This window comes from Staurois parvus, unplaced genomic scaffold (assembly GCF_062004578.1).
Source record: "Staurois parvus isolate SC_StPar_1 unplaced genomic scaffold, SC_StPar_1.0 ptg000153l, whole genome shotgun sequence".
NCBI lineage: Eukaryota > Metazoa > Chordata > Amphibia > Anura > Ranidae > Staurois > Staurois parvus.
In genome coordinates this window covers 4600920-4623598 of record NW_028317949.1, presented here as the reverse complement: position 1 = coordinate 4623598, position 22679 = coordinate 4600920, and the positions used below count along the sequence as shown (strand labels likewise).

Sequence of the window (22679 nt, the reverse complement as noted above, 5' to 3'; positions counted from 1 at the left end):
ATGCGTGTACACATATCCACGAATACTTGCAAATAAGTGCATTCTGTGTGTAAGTACCCTACAAGAGGATTCTGTGTTGTAAGCTGCAGATCCTGAACCTACAGAAACAGACCCGTGCAGATCGCTAGCCTATAAACTTGCATTTCATTTTCTTTATTTGACATATTTATTCCAAAGACAGAACCCAAGCTGTAACTAGGTCAAGGGTCATATGTAAACAGTTTTCTAAAAAAACCTTACGGGCAAATAAAAGATGCTAAAAGGTAGTTGTGTATAATAAAGATCTCGCCTGTCTGACTAGAGTAACAGAACAAAAATGGTGCTACGGCAATACTAACTCCCGTCAAATGCTGCCTCATAGACATTCATTTAGATGCCTGCAAATCCATCATGTTATGCAAGTCTATCTTTGCATATATTTGCATGTCTTGCCGCAATATCAACCATCCACCTGCCATCTACAGTAAATCATTTTATATAATGAAAAAATGAAATTTGTTCTAACATAGTCATCAAAGCTTCTGCAGCTGAAGAATAGTCAAATCATTTCTGCAGCTCTTGGTATTTTGCTTAAAGCTGAACAGCAGGGCAAACAGCTAAATACACAGCCAAAATATGGGCATATACGTCAATGGGAAATGTTTTACTTGCAAAAGGATATTCAGTTCTGTGCAACCAGCCTTGTGATGCACACAGCCCTTCTGCCAGAAAGCACAGCCAGATCCATCAAACTGAACTCCAGCCTTACCTTCTGTCTTGCACAGTTGAACAGGCTCCTCTCCTGTAATTAATTTGCTTTTTTCACTGCACACAGCAAGCTTCTCACATTGTGCATTACAAGCTGCAGCAAGTCAGAATGAATCCATCACTTTATCTAGCTGGAGGATATCCAGCATAATCTAACCTTTTCCTCCAGAGCCTGACTGTCCCTGGCACACCCCTTTCATTCACTGGATTTCAGTTCTTTCAATCAAGCATTACCTATGGCAGTCTACCTAAAAATATCCACTCCTCCAGACTGACAACCAGCTATTAATGCATTTTGATATTTGAATCACCCATCCCAAGAGTAAGCCCATCAACCAGGATCTTCCTGCATTGTGTAGAGAAGCACAGAGACCTGGTGATTATGTCACTGGGTCTATAAAAGGGAATATCATAATAACAGAAAGGTTTTATTTAAAAAGGTCATTAGCATGTTAATGAAGGAAGGAAGGAAATGGGGAGCCACGGAAAACAAAATACAAGCAGATTAACTTCATCTTTAATGCACACCTTTCGCTAAAAAGTTAACTTCTCTTTTTTATTCCTAGACACTGGTGACATAGGCAATCCCTACACCCCATGAAATCCGGCCTATGGCAAAATGGGCGACGGAGGGTCGCGCATGCGCACTGCGTCGAACTCCGACAAAATGGCGGTGGTGCATAGCGCACGTGCCATTCATGCTATTTAAGTCCTACACATTAGTCATGGCTGTCGGTTCTCCCTCTGAAGAAGTGCCATTGCACGAAAGGCCTCAGGAGGAACCAGACAGCACATGACACTACTGCCACCTGGAGCTAGAAGGAAGCCCAGGCGGCCATTTTATTGAAGGTATCGTGTCATTACTTGTTGCTCATCACTATATCCTGTCTGTTTCATGCGGTACTACAAATAAAAGTCATTTAATATACTACACTATGGGCACTTCTTTTGTGGCTCCTATTTGGAGCTATTAAGCCCACAGGCAGCAGTGAGTACCCAGTATATCCGGAGGAATGAGAGATCCTATCCAGGCTGATTACCCCACTAATCTTAAGGAGGACCTCTGGAACCAGTGGATTCTAACGCTTTCTTAACGGCTTGATGACTGTACCATGAGGAAAAGATCACCGGAGAGACCAGTTTACCTTGCGGATTATTACATATGCGCATTATCTATGCGCTTCCGGTGAGTGCGCATTTTTCACTTTTGACTGGAGTCACAAGCTCATCCGCTGTATTATCAGACTATATATCCGTTTATGGGCTTACATATGTTTACAATATATGTGGACATATTGGCATATGTTTGTTGCTTTATATGGATTTTAGCGCTACACCTCTTTTATATATATTTAATCCCTACACCCCAGACCTCTGGGAAGGCTAGGTCACCAGAACCCAAAGGCAGACCTGAAGGTAGATTTTACTATTACCTGCTGTACACATAAATTCATCTGCAATGGTGGGTGTGAGATCTGGGGAGAATGTCATTGGGATGGGTGGGGTAGGGGGTGCAGGTTTCAGAATGAAGAAACCAATTTGCATTGATGTACAGTTAACATTTGCGACAGAGACGTGCAACAAACAACTAATTTCTGGAGAAACACTGGCTGGTAAGGACTTTTTTGAAAAGCACATTAGGCCAGCAGTTATCAGTAGTAGTATTTAAAGGAGAAGTACAGCCAGCGGGTGTGAGAACTCAGTGATCAATAGTCATGTGACCGCTGAGTTCTCACACTTACAGCTGGCAGGGGACCGATGCTGCATCTACCTAGGTAAGTATAATTGTGGGAAAAAAACAAAACCCAAACTTTTCTTTTAATTGTTCCTGCTAGAGTATGTTCTCCTTTAACCTCTAGTTCAGCAGCATCACAACCTGTTCTTGAATGTGGTACAAGGAGGAGTCATTTGTCTGCTCATTTCTCTCTCTCTTCTGGAACGTGTTCACATTTAGAACATGTGTGTGTAGCAGAGTCTGGTTGGCTACTACAGCAGTCTCCCTTTGTGTGATACAATGCAGGGGATTACAGAAAGCTAATATAAAACACCAGTAAAAATACGTGATGGTTCTTTTATTAAAATGGAACTGAACATTATTTTTAAAAATGACAGAAGAGACCCAGTATAACGGCCAGCTCACTGTATAGTCTTGGCATGATTCTGTTCTGGGAAAAAAGTAACTCTCGTGCTCATGTGTGGGATTTACATCATCCTGGCCCAGCCTAGGAAGATGGCCAAAGACTGCAAACCTCACCCTATTATATTTATTTATTTCAGGTACTTATATAGCGCCATCAATTTATGCAGCGCTTTACATATATATTGTACATTCACATCAGTCCCTAACCCTCAAGGGGCATACAATCTAAGGTCTCTAACTGACATTCATACATACATATATTAGGGCCAATTTAGACAGGATCCAATTAACCTACCAGCACGTCTTTGGAGTGTGTGAGGAAACCGGAGTACCCGGAGGAAACCCACGCAGGCACAGGGAGAACATGCAAACTCCAGATAGGTGGTGCCGTGGCTGGGATTTGAACCAACGACCCTAATACTGCCAGGTGGAAGTGCTAACCATTTAGCCACTGTGCTGCCTATATGAAAAACAAATCTTTTTATTCTGTCTGTATTGCCTTTGGAGATTTACCCTTACTTTCTTTCTGGTAATTCTTTTTCAGTAGAACAGGAGGTGAGGGGACATCTCTCTAATGGAGTCCTATAGAGCAGCAAAACCCTTTTGAGTCATGAGAGAATGAAAACAATTAACAATTCTCTGATTTTTTTTTTGGTAGGTAAAATTATAAATCAACATTGGTGCAACAGATTTAATTATATCCCTGATAAATTATCCAAGGCATAGCAATCTAGAGTTGGCCACAGACACCAACCTCACATTGTCTTTTAATGAAAGAAACATTCTGGGTATGTTGGGGTTCCTTTTCAAGTAATAGAGGTGCAAAAGGGAAGCTGTGTAATTAAAGTCTCAGCACTTTTAGAATAGTTATTGGATAAGATTTTCTAATTTGTCTTTTTACTTAGCGAACAGTCATTCGGGGGTATCAGAAGCTGAATTGTGGACATTAGATAGACAAAGGAAATGATAAAAAAAATTGCTGATAGGTGGCATGAGAAAAATCAAAACGTGTACAAGAAAATCACGTATGACGGAAAGCATATTTGTTCCATGTTTGATGTGAAGTATATAGCTTTATAAGGATCATCTATGAATTTACCCTTTCTCCTGTTATAATGCAGTTAGATATGTCCCAGGAAAAGCTACAAAGCATTTATAGGGTAATATGCACAGGCAAAAAATCCATCCTGGGCAAGCATGACTAATTCCCAGCAATGCACAGCTAGTGTTCTTTCCTAGTTACATTCAGCCTCACCTGACTCTCGTTCCACTTCCATGTTGCTGTGACAGTGTGTGACAAAGAAAACGGGTTGTCAGGGTCAGTAGGTGCTGACTCCAGCAGACCTTATCAGCAGTTCTTCCACAGTGATTCAGCAAGCCTGATCTGCTCACATACACAGCAGTCCAATCTGCAGCCATGTATGATACAGGCAGGCTAAAGCCATTGTTTTCACACAACACAGCCAAATGGCAGGTGTGAGCAAACACATTTATATCAGATAAAAGAAGATCAGATCTTAGTGTTTGTGTTCACTACAGTTTATCGAAAAATCATACACACTTGTAAAATGGCAAATATGTTTTTAGATACAGTAGTGAATATAAATTAATCTGCTGAGTTGTAACACTTCCTGCAATGGCAAGAGAAGAGCTTTTGATTGTCTGTCTTGTAGATTTTACCTACCTTGCCTTGTGATGTATCATTTCTATAGAGAAATATGTTTGTGTTGTGTCTTGGTAAAGGAGGCCATACATGGATCAACAGGCACTGGCCGAATTTCAATCCATGTATGGGAAGGCTGGATGTACAGAAGGAGATTTACTGATCAGCTTCTGTATAACCACCCTGTCGGGTTTTTTCCAAACGATCAATGCCACCGACTATAGCCAGCAACACTGATCAGTGTGTTCTGATGGCGGGGAAGCCGCTCCGCCATCAGAACACAATGGGGCAGCAGGAGTTACTCCCTCATCCACACTGAATGTGTAGATATGGTAATCAGGTCCATTAAAATAAAAGATGAAAGGATAAGTTCATTTTTTAAACAAAATAAGTAAATGCACATTTATTCGCAGGTACAAAAGTATGCATTTACTATTTTTTTTTTTCATTTAGGAGCCTGGAAAGGACTGCACCTGCGATCAGCAGATCACTGGTTCCATGCAAGACTCCTGCAGACTATTAGTGTGAGCCGTCAGCAGGCAGTTTTACACTGACAGGAAGAATCGATGAACTACCGCAACAATCAACAGCGCCGTGGTAGGTACAGAACTACAAGCTGATAGCCGCAAAGGCTGTCAGGACTTGTAGTTTCCTATTCACAGAACTCTGAATGCTGAAGCCGCTCCGCCACCAGAACACAATGGGGCAGCAGGAGTTACTCCCTCATCCACACTAAATGTGTGGATATGGTAATCAGGTACATTAAAAAAAAAAGATTAAAGGATAAGTTCATTTTTTAAACAAAATAAGTAAATGCACATTTATTCGCAGGTACAAAAGTATGCATTTACTATTTTTTTTTTTTCATTTAGGAGCCTGGAAAGAACTGCACTTGCGATCAGCAGATCACTGGTTCCATGCAAGACTCCTGCAGGCTATTAGTGTGAGCCGTCAGCAGGCAGTTTTACACTGACAGGAAGAATCGATGAACTACCGCAACAATCAACAGCGCTGTGGTAGGTACAGAACTACAAGCTGATAGCCACAAAGGCTGTTAGGGCTTGTAGTTTCCTATTCACAGAACTCTGAATGCTGCGACCAGGGAGGGGCAGCGCCGCACCTCTGTGTTTTTAAAGTTGTGACAGCTAGCAGGAGGAGAAGATCCCCCACTAACTGTTCCACTGGGGGATGGGGGAGGTCAGTTGTGGGGGCTGGTATTACAGTAACATGTTACACCCTGAATATAGGTGTAACATGTAACCAGGGGCGGACTGACCATTTGGGAACTCGCGCACTGCCCGAGAGCCCGGGGTCAGTAGGGGGCCCCATGAGATGCCCCTGGTACCTTTCATAGGTTTTTTTGGGTGTGGTTTGAGTGTAGGCGAGGACCAGGGGCCCCATGATCCCCTATTGCCTGGGGGCCCCATGAGTTGTCAGTCTGCCCCTGCATGTATCATGTTATGAAAGGTGTACTGATCATTTAATAAATGGGCAGCTTTACTGTCTATCTACAGTAGTCAGCAGTGTCTACTTTGTTTACTGTTTATCTAAGACATTCTCTGTATTGTGGGACACTGCGTTTGTTGTTCACTTGCTCTGATATTTACATCAAATTTTCAGCTCTAAAAAATGACAACCATATGGTAGCTCAGAAAATGTTGGTGAACATGCAGTACACAAGTGGTGATATGAAAACCAACTATAGTCAGATGTCATATTTCTGTCTGAACTCCACAGCAGAATACTCTACATCAATCTACAGAAACAAATGTTATTTGAAATATTTACCATTATCCCTTTTCACAACAGAAAATCATATTTACCGATCAAAATGAAAACGTTGTAATATAATCCTCTTTTTTTGCGATACAAGAAAAATTGCTAACTAAATTGTATAGTTGTTCACATACCGTTAAGGAAAGAGCCATACAGAAGAAGGTGAAGTTCTTAATGTGGTTTTTTGTCACCGCGCTGCAACTGTTTCCCATTTTATTGCTAGGATTATTCTGGAAAAGGCAAATTGAACAGTTTTAGTTTTCTTTGTTGCTAGAACATGCCGAACATCAGTAATCTATAACCCATGACCTTGTGAGAATGTTTAAAGCGTATTTCCACTTTTGCAGTCAGAATAGAGAAAACTCACTATTTGTTAGATATGTACTTTTTTAATATTCCATTAATATAACTTTTAGGTGTTTTTGAGGCCTCATGGCAGATTGCAAGCATTTCTGGACAGTCTTACAGTGTCTCTGTCCCTACACAGACTGGGGACTCCCTAAACACACAATGCAGGAGGCCAGCCTCTAATTCTTCAACCCTTTGTTAGGACACTAAGGGGTTTATTTACTAAAGCTGGAGAGTCCAAAATCAGACTCCCTTCTGCATAGAAACCAATCAGCTTCTAACCTCAGCTTAGTAATAAAGAGATGTGTAGTGAGCGCTCTTAAATATATATAGCAGCTGGAACACTTCAGGCAACCACAGTACCTTTAGAATATAAATATAACAATGTAACAAGACACAGTGCAGCGCTCAAAAATTAATAAATAAATGAATGAAAACCAAGTATATATATATATATATATATATATATATATATGAAAGTCTGTGCAAAATCCGTGGTATCGTCTGGTAAGGTGAATACACATCCGGAGTATATACTGCCTCGAAATAATAGCAATGCGCACTCACCAGAAACGCATGGATTATGCGCATGTAGGGTAAATCATCCCAGATATCAGATCCAACGAAGACCGAGTGGTGGGCGTCCTACAATATATACTTGGTTTTCATTCATTTATTTATTAATTTTTGAGCGCTGCACTGTGTCTTGTTACATTGTTATATTCTAACCTCAGCTTGTTCAATGAAGCTTTGGCAATGAAACCTGGAAGCTGATTGGTTTCTATGCAGAAGGGAGTCTGATTTTGGACTCTCCAGCTTTAGTAAATAAACCCCACAGTGTTCATATCTATTTGCAACTGATTATCAAGACTTGCAAGCACACACGGACGGGGTTTATTATGGTACACATTAAAGCCTAAGTTTACTTAAAGTTACTTTTTAAGACAAAAATCAGCACATGGGATATAACCTACCTTTAAAGCAAAGTGTCCCTTGTGCTGTGTCCTTGTTTAGCACAAATCTTTCTCCTCTGATGCCCCCTTCCCCCCTGGTTTGGCAGGGAATGATAGAAAAAAGGCAGCAGTGCCAGGCACTCATCAAAGGCACTTAATTAAGCCCATTCTTTTTGCCCAGCTCCTCTATTCATAAAAGCTATTACTACAACTTCTATGAATGAAACACGATCCATGAATGGAGGAGGCAGACGTGTCAATCATCTGCCCATCCTCCATGCATAGATCATGCTTCATTCATAGAAGCTATAGTATATGTCTATAAATGGAGGAGCTGGGTAGAAAAAGTAGGCATAGTCAGGCTCTTTTGATGAATGACTATCACAACTTGTTTAGTTGTATTAAACCCTGCCACACTGGGAGATTGCAGCAGGGATGGGAAGATATTGGAGGAAATACATTTCTGCTAAACCAGGATAAAGAAGCACAATGGACACATCACATTGATCATCCCTGCATTCAACACAAAAATTCAGATTAGGAAATGTAAAAACAGGTAAGGCCCCCTCCCCAAGGGGTGGATTCCACCAGGAGTCTGCCTGCTCAGCGGGGAATCTGTCTGCTGATCCCCACTGAGTAAGCGGATGGCTTGTTTGTGTCCACTCAGCCTATGCAGAGTGGACATAGAAACAGCCTGCTGTCCTCTATGGACGGTGGGTTGTAAACGGACTCCCTGTCCGTTTATACCCGACTGCCATTTGGTCTGATCCACTAGACAGATGGGGAATGGATCCAAATGGATACAGGCAGACACAAGTCTATCTAGATCTGCTGCTCCACAGAGGATAATGGAGGGTCCAATCGAGTCAGCCTAAAAAACTGACAGGTGGGCCTGATTGGTCCACCTGTGTGAAAGGGACCTAAAAAGCTAAGCAGAAATGTTAAAATATTTAAAAAAAGATATTCTATGTAAATAAGAATATGTAACAAATATAAAGTAGGTTTTATTCCAAAAGTGCTTATAAACCCTTACATGTGCCCAGTGAAGTAACTAGGCTCAGGTGATACACACAGATGAAACAAATCCTCCTACATAAGTTGTACCTGTTTATCTACAGTCCTCTCTTTTCTACAGCCATTCACAGTGCAGAATTTATACAGCTTGTCTTAGCAGGGAGCTGAAAGTACAATCAGTGAGGAGGGCTGGGAGCTGATTGGAGGGAAGAACAGAGATGAGGCTGTCAGCCATAGGCTGTGTGCTGGAGCTCCCTCCCCTGTTACTTTTTTTACCTCTTGGTGTCAGGAAAACTTGTCAGAAATGCAGACAGAAATGACAGTTAGTGCTGTTGATAGAGACGAGTTCACATTAGAGAGGGATATGCTTTGTTTATATTTCATGTCTGGTTTACAACCATTTTAAGGTTGCTGCTCTCAGCATTACTTTTCATGTTTGAAACATTTTGTTAAGACTTTTCAAACTTCACTGTGAGCAAGATTGTTCCAAGACAGTCAGCCAGGATCAGGATAACAGTGCATACTATTTCCCTTTAGTATCAACAAAGGCAATTCTGTCCTCACAGGTTCATTTTAATTTTCTAAAGAACATTGTTGATATTCCTGGAGGGTTGCTAAAGGACCATTCAGATGTATAACAGCCAATAAAAACAATATGAATAGAAGATAGGGTGATATAAAAGAACTTTTACAAGAACTCTTTTCGCCCACACATTGGTTAATTGCCAAGGGTCATCCTATAAAACAGAAGAAATCTGAGAAATCCTTTGAAACTGAAGGACATCTGGAGTAACAGTAAATTGTTGTGTGACAAATACACCAACCTTTGACACACATACACAATCTGGTAAATATGTATGCTGAGTGCTTGCATAATGTGTATTATGACATAACGCTGATTTCTGTTGTATTTTACAATGCTATGCACAGTTTTATTGTTGTTTTCCAGTACCTTACATATTCTTTCATTCTTACTCATCCCCTCACAAAAAGCTGAGTTTTCACCTATAAAGCTGAAGTTTAACTTTTTTTTTCTCTACTGCTTTAGTGAGATAACTTACCTGTAATCTTTACTGCAGGGATGCCCCATCCTCTTCCTAACAACGACTGTATGGCGCTGTTGGGGTTAATAGTTTCAAGCTCTGGGGTGAGCTACTGGGAAAAAAAAGGCATCCAATGAAGACCCACCCCCTCCTCCTCCATTGAGAAATGTGCTTTTATTGCTTTAACTGCCTGTACCATGAACTGTGAATGGGGAAGGTAATCCTGTGACTCCTCAGACTCTCCCTCATTTGTGTTACAGGCAGTAAAAGCAATCAATTAACTTTTCTCAATGAACAAGGAGGGAGGAGGGGGTGAGTCCTCATTGGGAGCCCTACTTATAGCAGCATAGCCCAGAGCCTGAAGCTATTAACCCTTTGCACACCAGAAAATCATTAACAGGAAGAGGAAGGGGCATCCCAGCAGTGAAGATTTCTCTAGGATTCATCTGTCTTGCATGATGTGGATCACCCTGCATCACAGGTGAGTTACCCCACTAAAGCTTTCAAGAAAATAAAAAATAAAAGAAATAGCTAAACTTCAGCTTTAAGGAAATGTTTACTAATATCGCTATTCATAATTTTATTATACAGTCCATGCTTTAATTTGTGATATTTACACAATCCTGTCTGGAGACATTTCTATGCTGCTGTTAAAGCCCACAAAGCTTAAAGTGATATTAAAGTGGTTGTAAAGGCTCACAAAGCGCAGCTCAGCCCTGTCCCCCTCTCGCTCCTCACTGGCTGTGTCTCAGCCAATGAGGAAAGAGATCCGGCAGAGCTGAGCCTGTGCACATCGCTGGATTGAGATTGGACTGAGGTAAGTATTGGGGGGCTGTTTGGGGAGCAGCACACAGATTTTTTTTTTTACCATCTTCAGCCTTTAAAACCACTTTAAACTTCTTCTTATTAACCACTTCAACCCTAACACCTGAATGCTCCCTATGGACCAGAGCAACTTTTATATTTCTGCTATCAACCTGTTTATTCACCAATAACTTTATCACTACCTAAAGAGGAGGTCCAGTCAAAATGTAAAAAAATAAAAGTCAGCAGCTACAAAAACTGTAGCTGCTGACTTTTAAAAAACAGATACAGGTGAAACTCGAAAAATTAGAATATCGTGCAAAAGTTCATTTATTTCAGTAATGCAACTTAAAAGGTGAAACGAATATATGAGATAGACTCATTACATGCAAAGCAAGATAGTTCAAGCCGTGATTTGTCATAATTGTGATGATTATGGCTTACAGCTCATGAAAACCCTAAATCCACAATCTCAGAAAATTAGAGTATTAGATGCAATCAATAAAACAAGGATTGTACATAGAACAATATCGGACCACTGAAAAGTATAAGCATGCATATGTACTCAGTACTTGGTTTGGGCCCCTTTTGCAGCAATTACTGCCTCACTGTGGCGTGGCATGGAAGCTATCAGCCTGTGGCACTGATGAGGTGTTATGGAAGACCAGGATGCTTCAATAGCGGCCTTCAGCTCTTCTGCATTGTTCGGTCTCATGTCTCTCATCTTTCTCTTGGCAATGCCCCATAGATTTTCTATGGGGTTCAAGTCAGGCGAGTTTGCTGGCCAATCAAGCACAGTAATCCCACGGTCATTGAACCAGGTTTTGGTGCTTTTGGCAGTGTGGGCAGGTGCCAAGTCCTGCTGGAAAATGAAGTCAGTATCCCCATAAAGCTCGTCTGCGGAAGGAAGCATGAAGTGCTCCAAAATCTCCATCAGGCCATCATGCTGCCAGGCTCATCCATCTTGCCAACTGTTTAGTGTCTAGTATCCCTCTCTGCCAATCCCTCCACTGGCTTCCACTCACCCAACAAATAAAATTCAAAGTACTAATAACAACCTACAAAGCCATCCACAACTCTGCCCCCAGTTACATCAATAACCTCAAACTACCAACGAAACTGCTCTCTTCAGTCCTCCCAAGATCTCCTGCTCTCTAGTTCCCGTATCACCTCCTCCCATGCTCACCTCCGAGATTTCTCCTGAGCTTCTCTCATCCTATGGAACTCCCTACCAGGGGCGGACTGACCATCTGAAAACTCGGGCACTGCCCGAGGGCCCGGGGTCAGTAGGGGGCCCCATGAGATGCCCCTGGGACCTTTTTCATAGGCTTTTTTGAGTTTGGGCAAGGACACAGGGGCCCATGATCCCCTATTTCCTGGGGGCCCCATGAGTTGTCAGTCCGCCCCTGCACCCTACTCCAATCTGCCTGGCTATCTCCTAGTCTATCCACCTTTAGCCGATCCCTGAAAACCCTTCTCTTTAAAGAAACCTATCCTGTTTTCAACTAATGTATTGTTTTTACTTTCTCATCAGCTCATCCCCCACAGTGATTACCTTTTGTATCACTTGACCCTCCCTCTTAGATTGTAAGCTCTAATGAGCAGGGCCCTCTGATTCCTCTTGTATCAAATTGTATTGTAGCTGTAATGTCTGCCTTAATTTTTTAAAGTGCTGCGCAAACTGTTGACGCTATATAAATCCTGTATAATAATATTTGGGAAATCAGACAGGGAAATCAAATTTTACAGTTTGCTATGGTCCTTAGAAGATATAAAAGGCATTAGGGAATTCAACCCCCCAAAATGGCTCAAAAACTGAAATATCAATTTTGCCTGTCCTTAATTTTTAATAATTAGTTAAGATAGGATGGTTTTGTTTGACATAATTCATATTTTAAACATTTGTGGTGATTTAAGGTAGCTTCTTGTTTTGTTTAACTTTTTGAATATTAATATTTTGAACTGAATAATAATCATTTTTTTCTCAAAAAAGGTATAGTATGACCTGAAAATTAATGAAAATTTTCTGCAATAGAAGAGTTAAAGAGTTGAAGTAGAAATAAATGTGAATGGATACTTTTACCTTGTCAAATGCAGGATAAACAGCTCGGATCTCGGTTAGCCAACCATATGGCATGTGTCCAACAGGGTAGGTAGCTGTAAGAATGGCCACTGCCTGTGAACAGAGGACATGCACACCCATTAATACTGGCCAGTCTACAAGAGGAAAGGCTATGTCCCCGACATTTACATTTAACATACAGTATTTACTGTTCTCTACTGTCACATCCCTTATCACACTTACAATGAGAAACTGAAATATTGCAAGAGACCTGACACAAAGATCTTGTTAAAAGAATTCACACAGGATATGAAAAGTAACCTTCATTCTAAGGTGACATTACGGGTTGTTTATTTACAATCTTTGATCCTTTCCTAATACGATTCAATGCATGTCAGATGATATTTCACACCTAGTTTTGTTTAAGTGAAATACTGTAAGTACTAGCAGTGTGTGTTTTGTTTGGAAGTAAAATGCAATATATAAATATTGCTGAAACAATAAATAACTGGAAGCAAACATTTATGAGAAATGGTGCTTATAATATAAGGTGATCTCCCAAAAAAATATATGCAAAGGACAGCAAGAGACTGTCTATTTCAACAACCGTTTCCGTAAGTAGAAACAAACATATTCCAATATTTTCCCTGCTGTATTTTACATGGACAGTTCCTGAGGCATTTATTTAACCGCTTGTCGTCCGTCCTATAGCAGAAATACTGCTAGAGGGCGCCGCGGGTGCGCAAAATCACATATATATATATATATATATATATATATATATACACGTGATTTTGTAGTTCCGAGTAGGGGTCCTACCCGCGCTGCCATTCATGGCTTCAGCTGTCAATCACTGAGTCCTAGCCGGTGTTTACTTGCTGGCACCTGGTGATTGCCGAGTAATACCGATGGGGGGAGAGAACTGTATGCAAACAATACAGTTCTCTACCCTGTCAGCTCTTGTACACTGCTTTGTATAGCTCTGCATAGCAGAGTCATACAAAGCAGTGTGTTTACAGTGAAGCACACACACAGCACATACTGTGAAGCAGCACGCAGTTAACCCTTTGATCGCCCCAGATGTTAACTCCTTCCTGCCCAGTACCATTAGTACAGTGTCAGTGTTTTTTATTAGCACTGATCACTGTATTGATGTCACTGGGGATGTCAGTGACACCAAGTCAGTTCCCTCCCGTGTGAGACTGCCTGCCCCAGTCCCGCTATAAATTGCTGATCTCCGCCATTACTAGTAAAAACAAAATATAAAATTCCAGTATATATACCGCCATTTGTAAACGCTATATCTTTCACGTAAACCAAGTATTGGGGGGGGGGGGGGGGGGTTTAGCAAAGACATGTCACAGAAAATTTTTTGGCCTAAATTTTTTATGAAATTTGATTTTTAAAATTTTTTACTGAATATGTTTAATAGTAAAAAATCAAAAATATTGTTTTTGTGCTCAAAATTGTCGGTCTTTTTTTTTTTATAGCGCAAGAATTAAAAACGCAAAGGCGATCAAATACCACCAAAAGAATGCTCTATTCATGGGAAAAAAAGGCGTAAATTTAATTTGGGTTCAGTGTTGCATGATCACGCAATTGTCAGTTAAAGTAACGTAGTGCCGTATCGCACAAAAATGGCCTGGTCAGGAAGGGGGTAAATCCTCTTGAGGGCAAGTGGTTAAACCATGTTTCTTAAAGGAAATTTATATTGGTTTGGTACATAACAGAATAACAGAATTCCTAAAGGCAAATAGACTGTTCAGTTTGCAATGGAATTTGCTGCAGAGCTTGAGGTTGACACAGAGCTTAGTAAATGGGGTGAAGCTGTGCTGACTAACATCGACCAATCGTGCAAAAAAGGCGGGGGTTTTTTTGCATGCATGTGATTGGTTATTCTTTCCAAAGTGAATTTTCACCACAGTCACCTAACTCTGGGGAAAATTCCTTTGCAAAGTGCAACTTTCCTTGCAAACTGAAAATCCTATTTGCCTTTAGTAAATCAGCCCCATTGTCTTTATTATGGCCAGGACTGAATAAATAAATGATTTTCTTTTTTCTCAAGGCAGGTAAAGACTTAGGCTCTTCTTTACATATTTTCCAGTATTTCCTTTACTGCTTCCTTGCAAAAAAGTATGCTTGCAAATAATGCTTACAGAGCTCAATGGCTCAAACTGAATTTTACACAGACACCCACACGTGATTCTCCTTCTCCTTCCAAAGGGCTTCAGGGAGGGTTTACCTACCTTAAAGTACATATCTCATGATTTAGATAACTATAGCGCTCTGGGAAACCATTGCCATATATTAAATGTTTATTTGTAAAAAAAAATGTTATATATCCAAATAGAATGATTCATATCATTATCGCTGTAATGTAATTTAGTGATGAGCTATATCTTTTGAACCAATATAGCACCTGCAAGTACCTTTGATATCTGTGATCCTAGGAAGCCTTTGGATTCAAGGCACACACTGTACAAAAGGTCTCAACATTTGCCGAACATGGCCATTGGAAACAACTGGACTGGTAAATGGTGGTGGGAAAGCTTAGCTCTGGCACATCAGGCAGAAATTGAAAACCTCTGTTTCATATTAAATGCGCTCAACCAGGGAGAGTTAATTTGTAGATAGATCACCCACCCTCAAGATCCTAAAAGCTACTGTTAGGCCACTGGAAGAGGCTGAGATTTCTTTGTCACAATGCCAGTGTTTCTGCAAGGAAGCACTCTTGTTTTTTTGGCCCCACCCTTTTGAGACTCTAACCTGATTGCAATGGATATATGGCTGGTATCATAGTGACTGGGAATTTGAAACACTCTTACTATACAAATACCACCAGCCTGTATGACTGCTATCTTTCAGGGGGTGTTTTTTTGTTAGAAACATAAAGAGAAGTGAAAGGGGCAAACTAGCATATTCAAATCCAGATGGAAGTGGTCTGAAAATACCATAAAAGTGGATACCTAATTATTTGGTAATGCAGAGTTTAATCAAGTGAGTAAAGCGTCTGTAGGCCAATTTCAAAACCAGCTTATTTCTGGTAAAGTCATGAATCTGTAAATCATATAAAAAAGTAAATAAAGCTTATAACATATATATATATATAATAATAATAATAATATAAATGTGTATATATATATATACTGGAGATTTCCCTTTGGCTCCTGGTGAGCTTTATTTATCTGAGCTCTATCCCATAGGGAGGTGCCATTGGATGCAGACATTGTGAAAGTTTACAAGCACACTGAGGATTCTGACATGAGCCACAGGCTCATACACTGTTGTAATGGCAGCTATCTGGAGAGGGTTGTCTTCACAGAGAGATGGTGATTGGCCTCTGAACAAGTTTGAGAAGAGAGAATTTACATGTGACAAATGTCAGGCTCTTTCTTCAGGATATATGCACTGATATTATTTTTTCACTTGTTCACTGGGACATGTCTTCTCTTTTTGTATTTGTGTTTTTCATGTTCTGATTTATTTGGAAATTTATTTTGACACATGGAAAGTTATATTTATGTTCTTTGTACGCTACACATTTTAGTTGTTCTAAAATATAAAACATTCATGTATATTCAAAAAGCATTTCATAATACGTTGCAGTAAGTTTGTCACTTTATCAATTTTGAGTTTGTAGCTTCTCATACTCTAACATGGTCCTCTAAGACAATGCTGCAATTAAGAAGTGTTCCTGAAAATTATTTAGAGTATGAAAAGCTGCAGGAATCCATGGAAGACATATAGTATACTGCATCATTCATTATGATAAATGCCATCAAAATAAAACTCATTTGGTAATCTACATTTATAAAAATCTTGGTGACACATCATAGTACAGGCATTCATTAAAAGTTGTGATTCCTGACCTACCTCTGTGGCTGCAGCACTTCCACCAAGGTCACGCGAAACAAAGAGGTTAACAATGGGTCTGCTGATTCGCTGAGTGGCTAATATTAAAGCTAACGGCCACCAAAAACTCAGCATCTTTCTTATTGTGGCTTCTCCCTATACAGTGAAAGAAAATCTATTAGCACAATGAAAAGATTACTGAAAAGCATAATGCTCAATAGATTTTTCTCGTTTTCCTGATCATTTAAATTTTGCAATGTTAAACCTCTACAACTGACATAACAGAAATGTACAAAGGGAAAAAAGTACCAAATAAAACAGTTTCACATGTTTATTGCAGCTGCTGGAGCAGATTTGTGCTGTCACAGAACAGATGTGAGTTAAATAGTGTAGACTCATCTCTACGTGACTCAGATACCAATATGTACATGTGAAAGCCTGTCAGCTTTTCATAAAAGCTGCTGCTGAAATGGCTTAAAATGTGCAAGAAAAATAAACCATGCCTTTAATCAACTTACTAATATCCCATTTTCTTCAGCGATTCCTTACAATGACATTAACAGACGACAATCTACTACGTCATACATATTTAAAAAGTGCTTACATATTGGTAAATTAAACATGCAAATATAGATTTACAAAGTTACATAGGAAATCAGGTAGAAAAAAAGTCCATCTAGTTCAATCAACAGAGAAAAGAAAAAAAACGAATAAACTGAAAACCTCCATTAGACATAACCCCGTACCCACAGTTTATCCAGAAGAAGGCAAAAAAAACCCTTACAGTATGGTCCAATTTACTCCACCAGGAGGAAAAAAATCCTTCCTTATCCCATAAGCCAGGGGTCTCCAAACTTTGTAAACAAAGGGCCATCTTACTGTCCTTGAGAATTTAGGGGAGCCGGACTAGGGTCAGTGGGAATAGAAAATGTCCTGTCATCCAGTGGGTGTAAACAATGCCCTATCTTTGTCAGTGGGAGGACTAGTGCCCCATCGTTGTTCTCAGTGGAAGGACTAGTGCCCCTTCATTGTTCTCAGTGGGAGGACTAGTGCCCCAGCATTGGTGTCAATGGAAGAAATTCTGCCCAATTGTTGTTGTCAATGGGAGGAATAGTGCCCCATCATTGGTGTTAGTGGGAGAAACTGTGCCCTTTCTTTGGTGTCAGTGGGAGGAATAGTGCCCCGTCATTAGGAGGAATTGTGCCCTTTCTTTGGTGTCAGTGGGAGGAATAGTGCCTCATTGTTGGTGTCAGTGGGGGGAATATTGGCCCATCGTTGGTATCATGTTTAGCGTTATTCAGATTTATGCCCTATTGTTAGTGGGAGGAATTGTACCCTTTCAGTGAAAAGAATACTGATCCACTATTGGTGTCAGCGACAGAAATTATGTCCCATTGTTGGTGTCAGTGGATAGAATAGAGCCCCAAGGGCCGGAAAAAGATGAGCAAATTTGGCCCCCAGGCCGCAGTTTGGAGACCACTGCCATAAGCAATGGGATATTCCCCAACATACTTTGGTGTTATTAATAACTCCTTAAAATACTACAGGTACGAACTACAAATAATATACACGTATGTGATTTTGCTGCTATTGTCAGGAGCAGGAAAATTTCTGTTGGGTTGTTTTTTTTATGTAAGTTATGGTTAAAGCAAGAAATATACAGCTAAATTAAGAAAAAACAAGTATTTTTTAAATTATTTTTTTGCCAGTTTTCTTTTCATAATTAAAACCAAAAAATCAGAAGATATCTGTTACAATTTACCACCAAATGAAAGCTTAGGTTTTCCTGAAAAAAAAGCAAGGTATAATTCACCTGGATACATTAAGTAGTTGCAATGATATGTACAGTTTAACTAACACGTCAAAACTTTGTTCAGTGTTAAGATTTGTTTTACTCTCCGTCATAAAGGGGTTCAGGTCAAATGAAAGATTTTTATTGTTCTTTACATACTAAGTGCTATAGCAATGGTTAAAATACCATGAGCTAGCAGCATGCTAGAGGGTTCAACTGACTGCTGCTTTCACACACGAGCAGCAGCCAGTTCTCCCTCGAGCTGGCTGCTTTCACACACGAGCAGCAGCCAGTTCTCCCTCGAGCTGGCTGCTTTCACACACGAGCAGCAGCCAGTTCTCCCTCGAGCTGGCTGCTTTCACACACGAGCAGCAGCCAATTCTCCAGCGAGCTGGCTGCTTTCACACACGAGCAGCAGCCAGTTCTCCAGCGAGCTGGCTGCTTTCACACAGGAGCAGCAGCCAGTTCTCCAGCGAGCTGGTTGCTTTCACACAGGAGCAGCAGCCAGTTCTCCAGCGAGCTGGCTGCTTTCACACACGAGCAGCAGCCAGTTCTCCAGCGAGCTGACTGCTTTCACACACGAGCAGCAGCCAGTTCTCCCGCGAGCTGGCTGCTTTCACACAGGAGCAGCAGCCAGTTCTCCAGCGAGCTGGCTGCTTTCACACACGAGCAGCAGCCAGTTCTCCAGCGAGCTCGCTGCTTTCGCACATGAGCAGCAGCCAGTTCTCCCGCGAGCTGGCTGCTTTCACACACGAGCAGCAGCCAGTTCTCCCGCGAGCTGGCTGCTTTCACACACAGCACCTGAAAAGTTCTCTAATCAACCTCACTGCATGAGTGCTGTTGATTGGAGCACCGAGTCTGTGACCCTTTTGCAGATTTCCCCACACATTCCATCAGTGAAACTTATGGCAGCAAGACAGTAAGTAAGGGGATCTCTCTAATGGAGCAGCAGATATACAGTAAGTAAAAACAACAGGCATTGTAATCCTTCCCCATACTAAACTTAAAGATAAAACTAGTATTTTTCCTACCCCAAAAATGCTTCTTAATATTTCAAGCTTACCCCTAGTTCTGGACCACTTCTCTCAGGTATCTTGTCATGTATGTTCTTGTAATATCCTAAACATAATGTTGTGCAGCGCACAAGTGCTCCTATGTATAAGGAGAGTATTGGAATTAGAAGAGGCTCCCGGCATTCCAAATGACTGTGGAGCAAAATGGCAACAAACACAACCTACAAAGCAAAGAAAAAAAATCAGCATTTATAATTAATTCATACAAACAAGCAAGCAAGCTGACATTATACAATACACCTGTCGTAAGGCCAGACATTAAAAAAAAAATTCTGCTGCAGCTGTGCATAGGAATCTATCATATTCCAGGTTTTATTGTCAAAGTTTAACTGAACAAGCTAAAGGTAGAAGCTGATTGGCTACCATGCACAGCTGCACCAGATTCTGACTTCACCCGTTTTAGTAATCCACCCCTAATGCCTAATAAACCCTCTGTTTATTCCGCTCACATACAGAAGTAATGTTAATATTTCCCAAAGCTCTTTTTCTAGGAAAAATATACAGTAGTACTGAATATCAAGTTAAAACACTACAAATAAAATAGGCCAAGAACAACATACAGTAAAATAGCTAACCACAGTTATTTACATTCAACTGAACTTTTGCAATGTTGAAGATGTTTCACCACTCTTCCAGGTAGCTTCTTCCTCAGTTCTATTATGTGCCAAGATACCCTAGCATTTATTTCCACATGGCTATCTCAGTAACCGTAATTGATTCACCACTGAATGTGCCAAAAGTAGAGGTTGACTGTACAAGCCCTGGAACTATTGTTAATAGTTTGAGAAGAAGTGAACTGATGTCAAACCACTAAGGTAAAGTTGTTAAATAGGCATTCTATGTGGGTGACAGATGATGTTGAAGGCCCCAACCCCTGTTAGGGATGGTTTTTCTAGTTTGACACAGATGATCTCCTTCACGTTTCTAGAAAACCAGTTGTCCTCTGTTCAAAATGTGCCCCCACTGTACCTTCTTCGTAAGATTCTTGGAACTCTTTGAAATTGAAGAAGCTACTTGAATGAGTGGTAAATCATCTTCAACATTACAGAACAAGTACAGCTGAATGTCTCTAAATACTACTAGCTATATTACCCCAAAAAATTAGAGCCTTCACAGGCATATTCATAACAAAATACCAAAGAATTGTGAAGTAGCAATTATTTAGCTAATCTTTGAAACCAGTTTATTAGGTTGACCTCAGCTTCTAACCACAAAACTAATGAAGGCTGCAACCGAACATTTATTCTACTGGTTACCTTTACCTGGTGGGCTAAATGTATGCATAGATAAAAGGTGACAGTATACATGCATAGCAGCAGACACTATGGGGTTTATTTACTGAAGCTGGAGAGTCCAAAATCAGACTCCCTTCTGCATAGAAACCAATCAGCTTCTAACCTCAGCTTGTTCAATGAAGCTTTGGCAATGAAACCTGGAAGCTGATTGGTTTCTATGCAGAAGGGAGTCTGATTTTGGACTCTCCAGCTTTAGTAAATAAACCCCTATAAGCCAACCTATCTGAGATGAACTGGTGATTTCCGATTAGGATTTTTAAAGTTGATTGGTATTTTCACAGAGACTACACTGGTGTTGGGGTGTCTGGCTACATTATAGCACTTATAGTTCACATGACAATTAGGAGCGAATAAATTATTTTATGAATTATGTGTGTGTACTTCCAGCACTTTAAAAATAATGGTGAGACAGTAAGAGTGATAAAGTGTTTTAAGCCGGATGATATCTAATGATGCCCTGACCTGATGCAAACTTTCATGGGTAAAAGTCGTTTCTGAACATCAAGCCTACGACTCTACAACTTCAGAAACTTATCAACTTATCCTGTGGGGGATATCATAGCCACTATGCAGCACAGTGAGGAACACAAGTCTATTAAAGTGGTTCTAACGCCGAAAGGATTTTTACGTTTGTGCATTCTATGCATGAAGGTAAAAAACATTCTGTCCAACAGAATCCCCTCCTGTTCCCCTTAACCACTTCCCGACCGGCCGTTGTATATAAACGGCCGGACGGTGGCAGTGCAGGGTCGGGTGGCCGTTTATAAACGGCCGCCCGCATCCGAGGCTCGTGCGCGGCTCCTAGAGCGCGCACCCGCGAGCCCGGTGATCGCCGTGTCCCTCGGATACCGGCGATCACCTGACGTGGTACAGGACCGTCCTGTACTATGTGACCGACTGTGTCCAATAAGGACACAGTCTTAATGTAAATAGAAGCCGCATGGTGCGGCTTCCGCCCCCTTGACCGCGCACGCGCGTGCCCAGAGATCGCCGGGTCCCTCAGATACAGGGGATCAGGTAACATGGTACAGGACCAATGAAATCGTCCTGTACCATGAGACCAACTGTGTCCAATAAGGACACAGTCTAAATGTAAACAGAAGCCGCATGGTGCGGCTTCCGGCTCCTTCTCCTCACATGGAGTTCTGTCTGTGAGAGAAGGAGCCGGATAGCCTGAGCAAGCCTGATCGCAAGTATCCCTAATTGTCCCTGATCACAGTGTCCCTGACTGTCTGTCCCTGATCACAGTGTCCCTGATCACGTGTCCCTGACTGTCTGTCCCTGATCACAAGTGTCCCTGACTGTCCCTGACCACAAGTGTCCCTGACTGTCTGTCCCTGATCACAAGTGTCCCTGACTGTCCCTGACCACAAGTGTCCCTGACTGTCTGTCCCTGACCACAAGTGTCCCTGATTGTCTGTCCCTGATCACAAGTGTCCTTGACTGTCCCTGACCACAAGTGTCCCTGATCGTCAGTGTCCCTGATCGTCAGTGTTCCTGATCGCCAGTGTCCCTGATCGCCAGTGTCTCTGATCGCCAGTGTCCCTGATCGCCAGTGTCCCTGATCGCCTGTGTCCCTGATCACAAGTGTCCCTGATCGCCAGTGTCCCTGATCGCCAGTGTCCCTGATCGTCCGTGTCCCTGATCGCCAGTGTCCCTGATCGTCCGTGTCCCTGATCGTCCGTGTCCCTGATCACAAGTGTCCCTGATCACCAGTGTCTCTGATCGCCAGTGTCTCTGATCGCCAGTGTCCCTGATCGCCAGTGTCTCTGATCGCCAGTGTCCCTGATCGCCAGTGTCCCTGATCGCCAGTGTCCCTGATCACAAGTGTCCCTGATCACAAGTGTCCCTGATCACAAGTGTCCCTGATCACAAGTGTCCCTGATCACAAGTGTCTCTGATCACAAGTGTCCCTGATCACAAGTGTCCCTGATCGTCAGTGTCCCTGATCACAAGCGTCCCCGATCACAAGCGTTCCTGATCGTCAGTGTCTCTGATCACAAGCGTCCCTGATCACAAGCGTCCCTGATCACAAGCGTCCTTGATCGTCAGTGTCCTTGATAGTCAGTGTCCCTGATCGTCAGTGTCCCTGATCGTCAGTGTCCCTGATCGCCAGT

General features: G+C 41.5%; 1 protein-coding gene across 1 annotated transcript in view; it reads right to left on the bottom strand.

Annotated features, from left to right (window-relative positions):
* The window catches only part of ANKH (ANKH inorganic pyrophosphate transport regulator), a 181239-nt gene that overhangs the window by 31438 nt on the left and 127122 nt on the right, over window positions 1-22679 (bottom strand). The window contains exons 5-8 of the mRNA XM_089674835.1: window positions 19258-19428; window positions 16424-16558; window positions 12572-12664; window positions 6461-6556 (exon numbers count right to left, since the gene is read on the bottom strand). Coding sequence (XP_089530961.1) covers window positions 6461-6556; window positions 12572-12664; window positions 16424-16558; window positions 19258-19428 — 495 coding nt within the window. The remainder of the gene's footprint in view (window positions 1-6460; window positions 6557-12571; window positions 12665-16423; window positions 16559-19257; window positions 19429-22679) is intronic.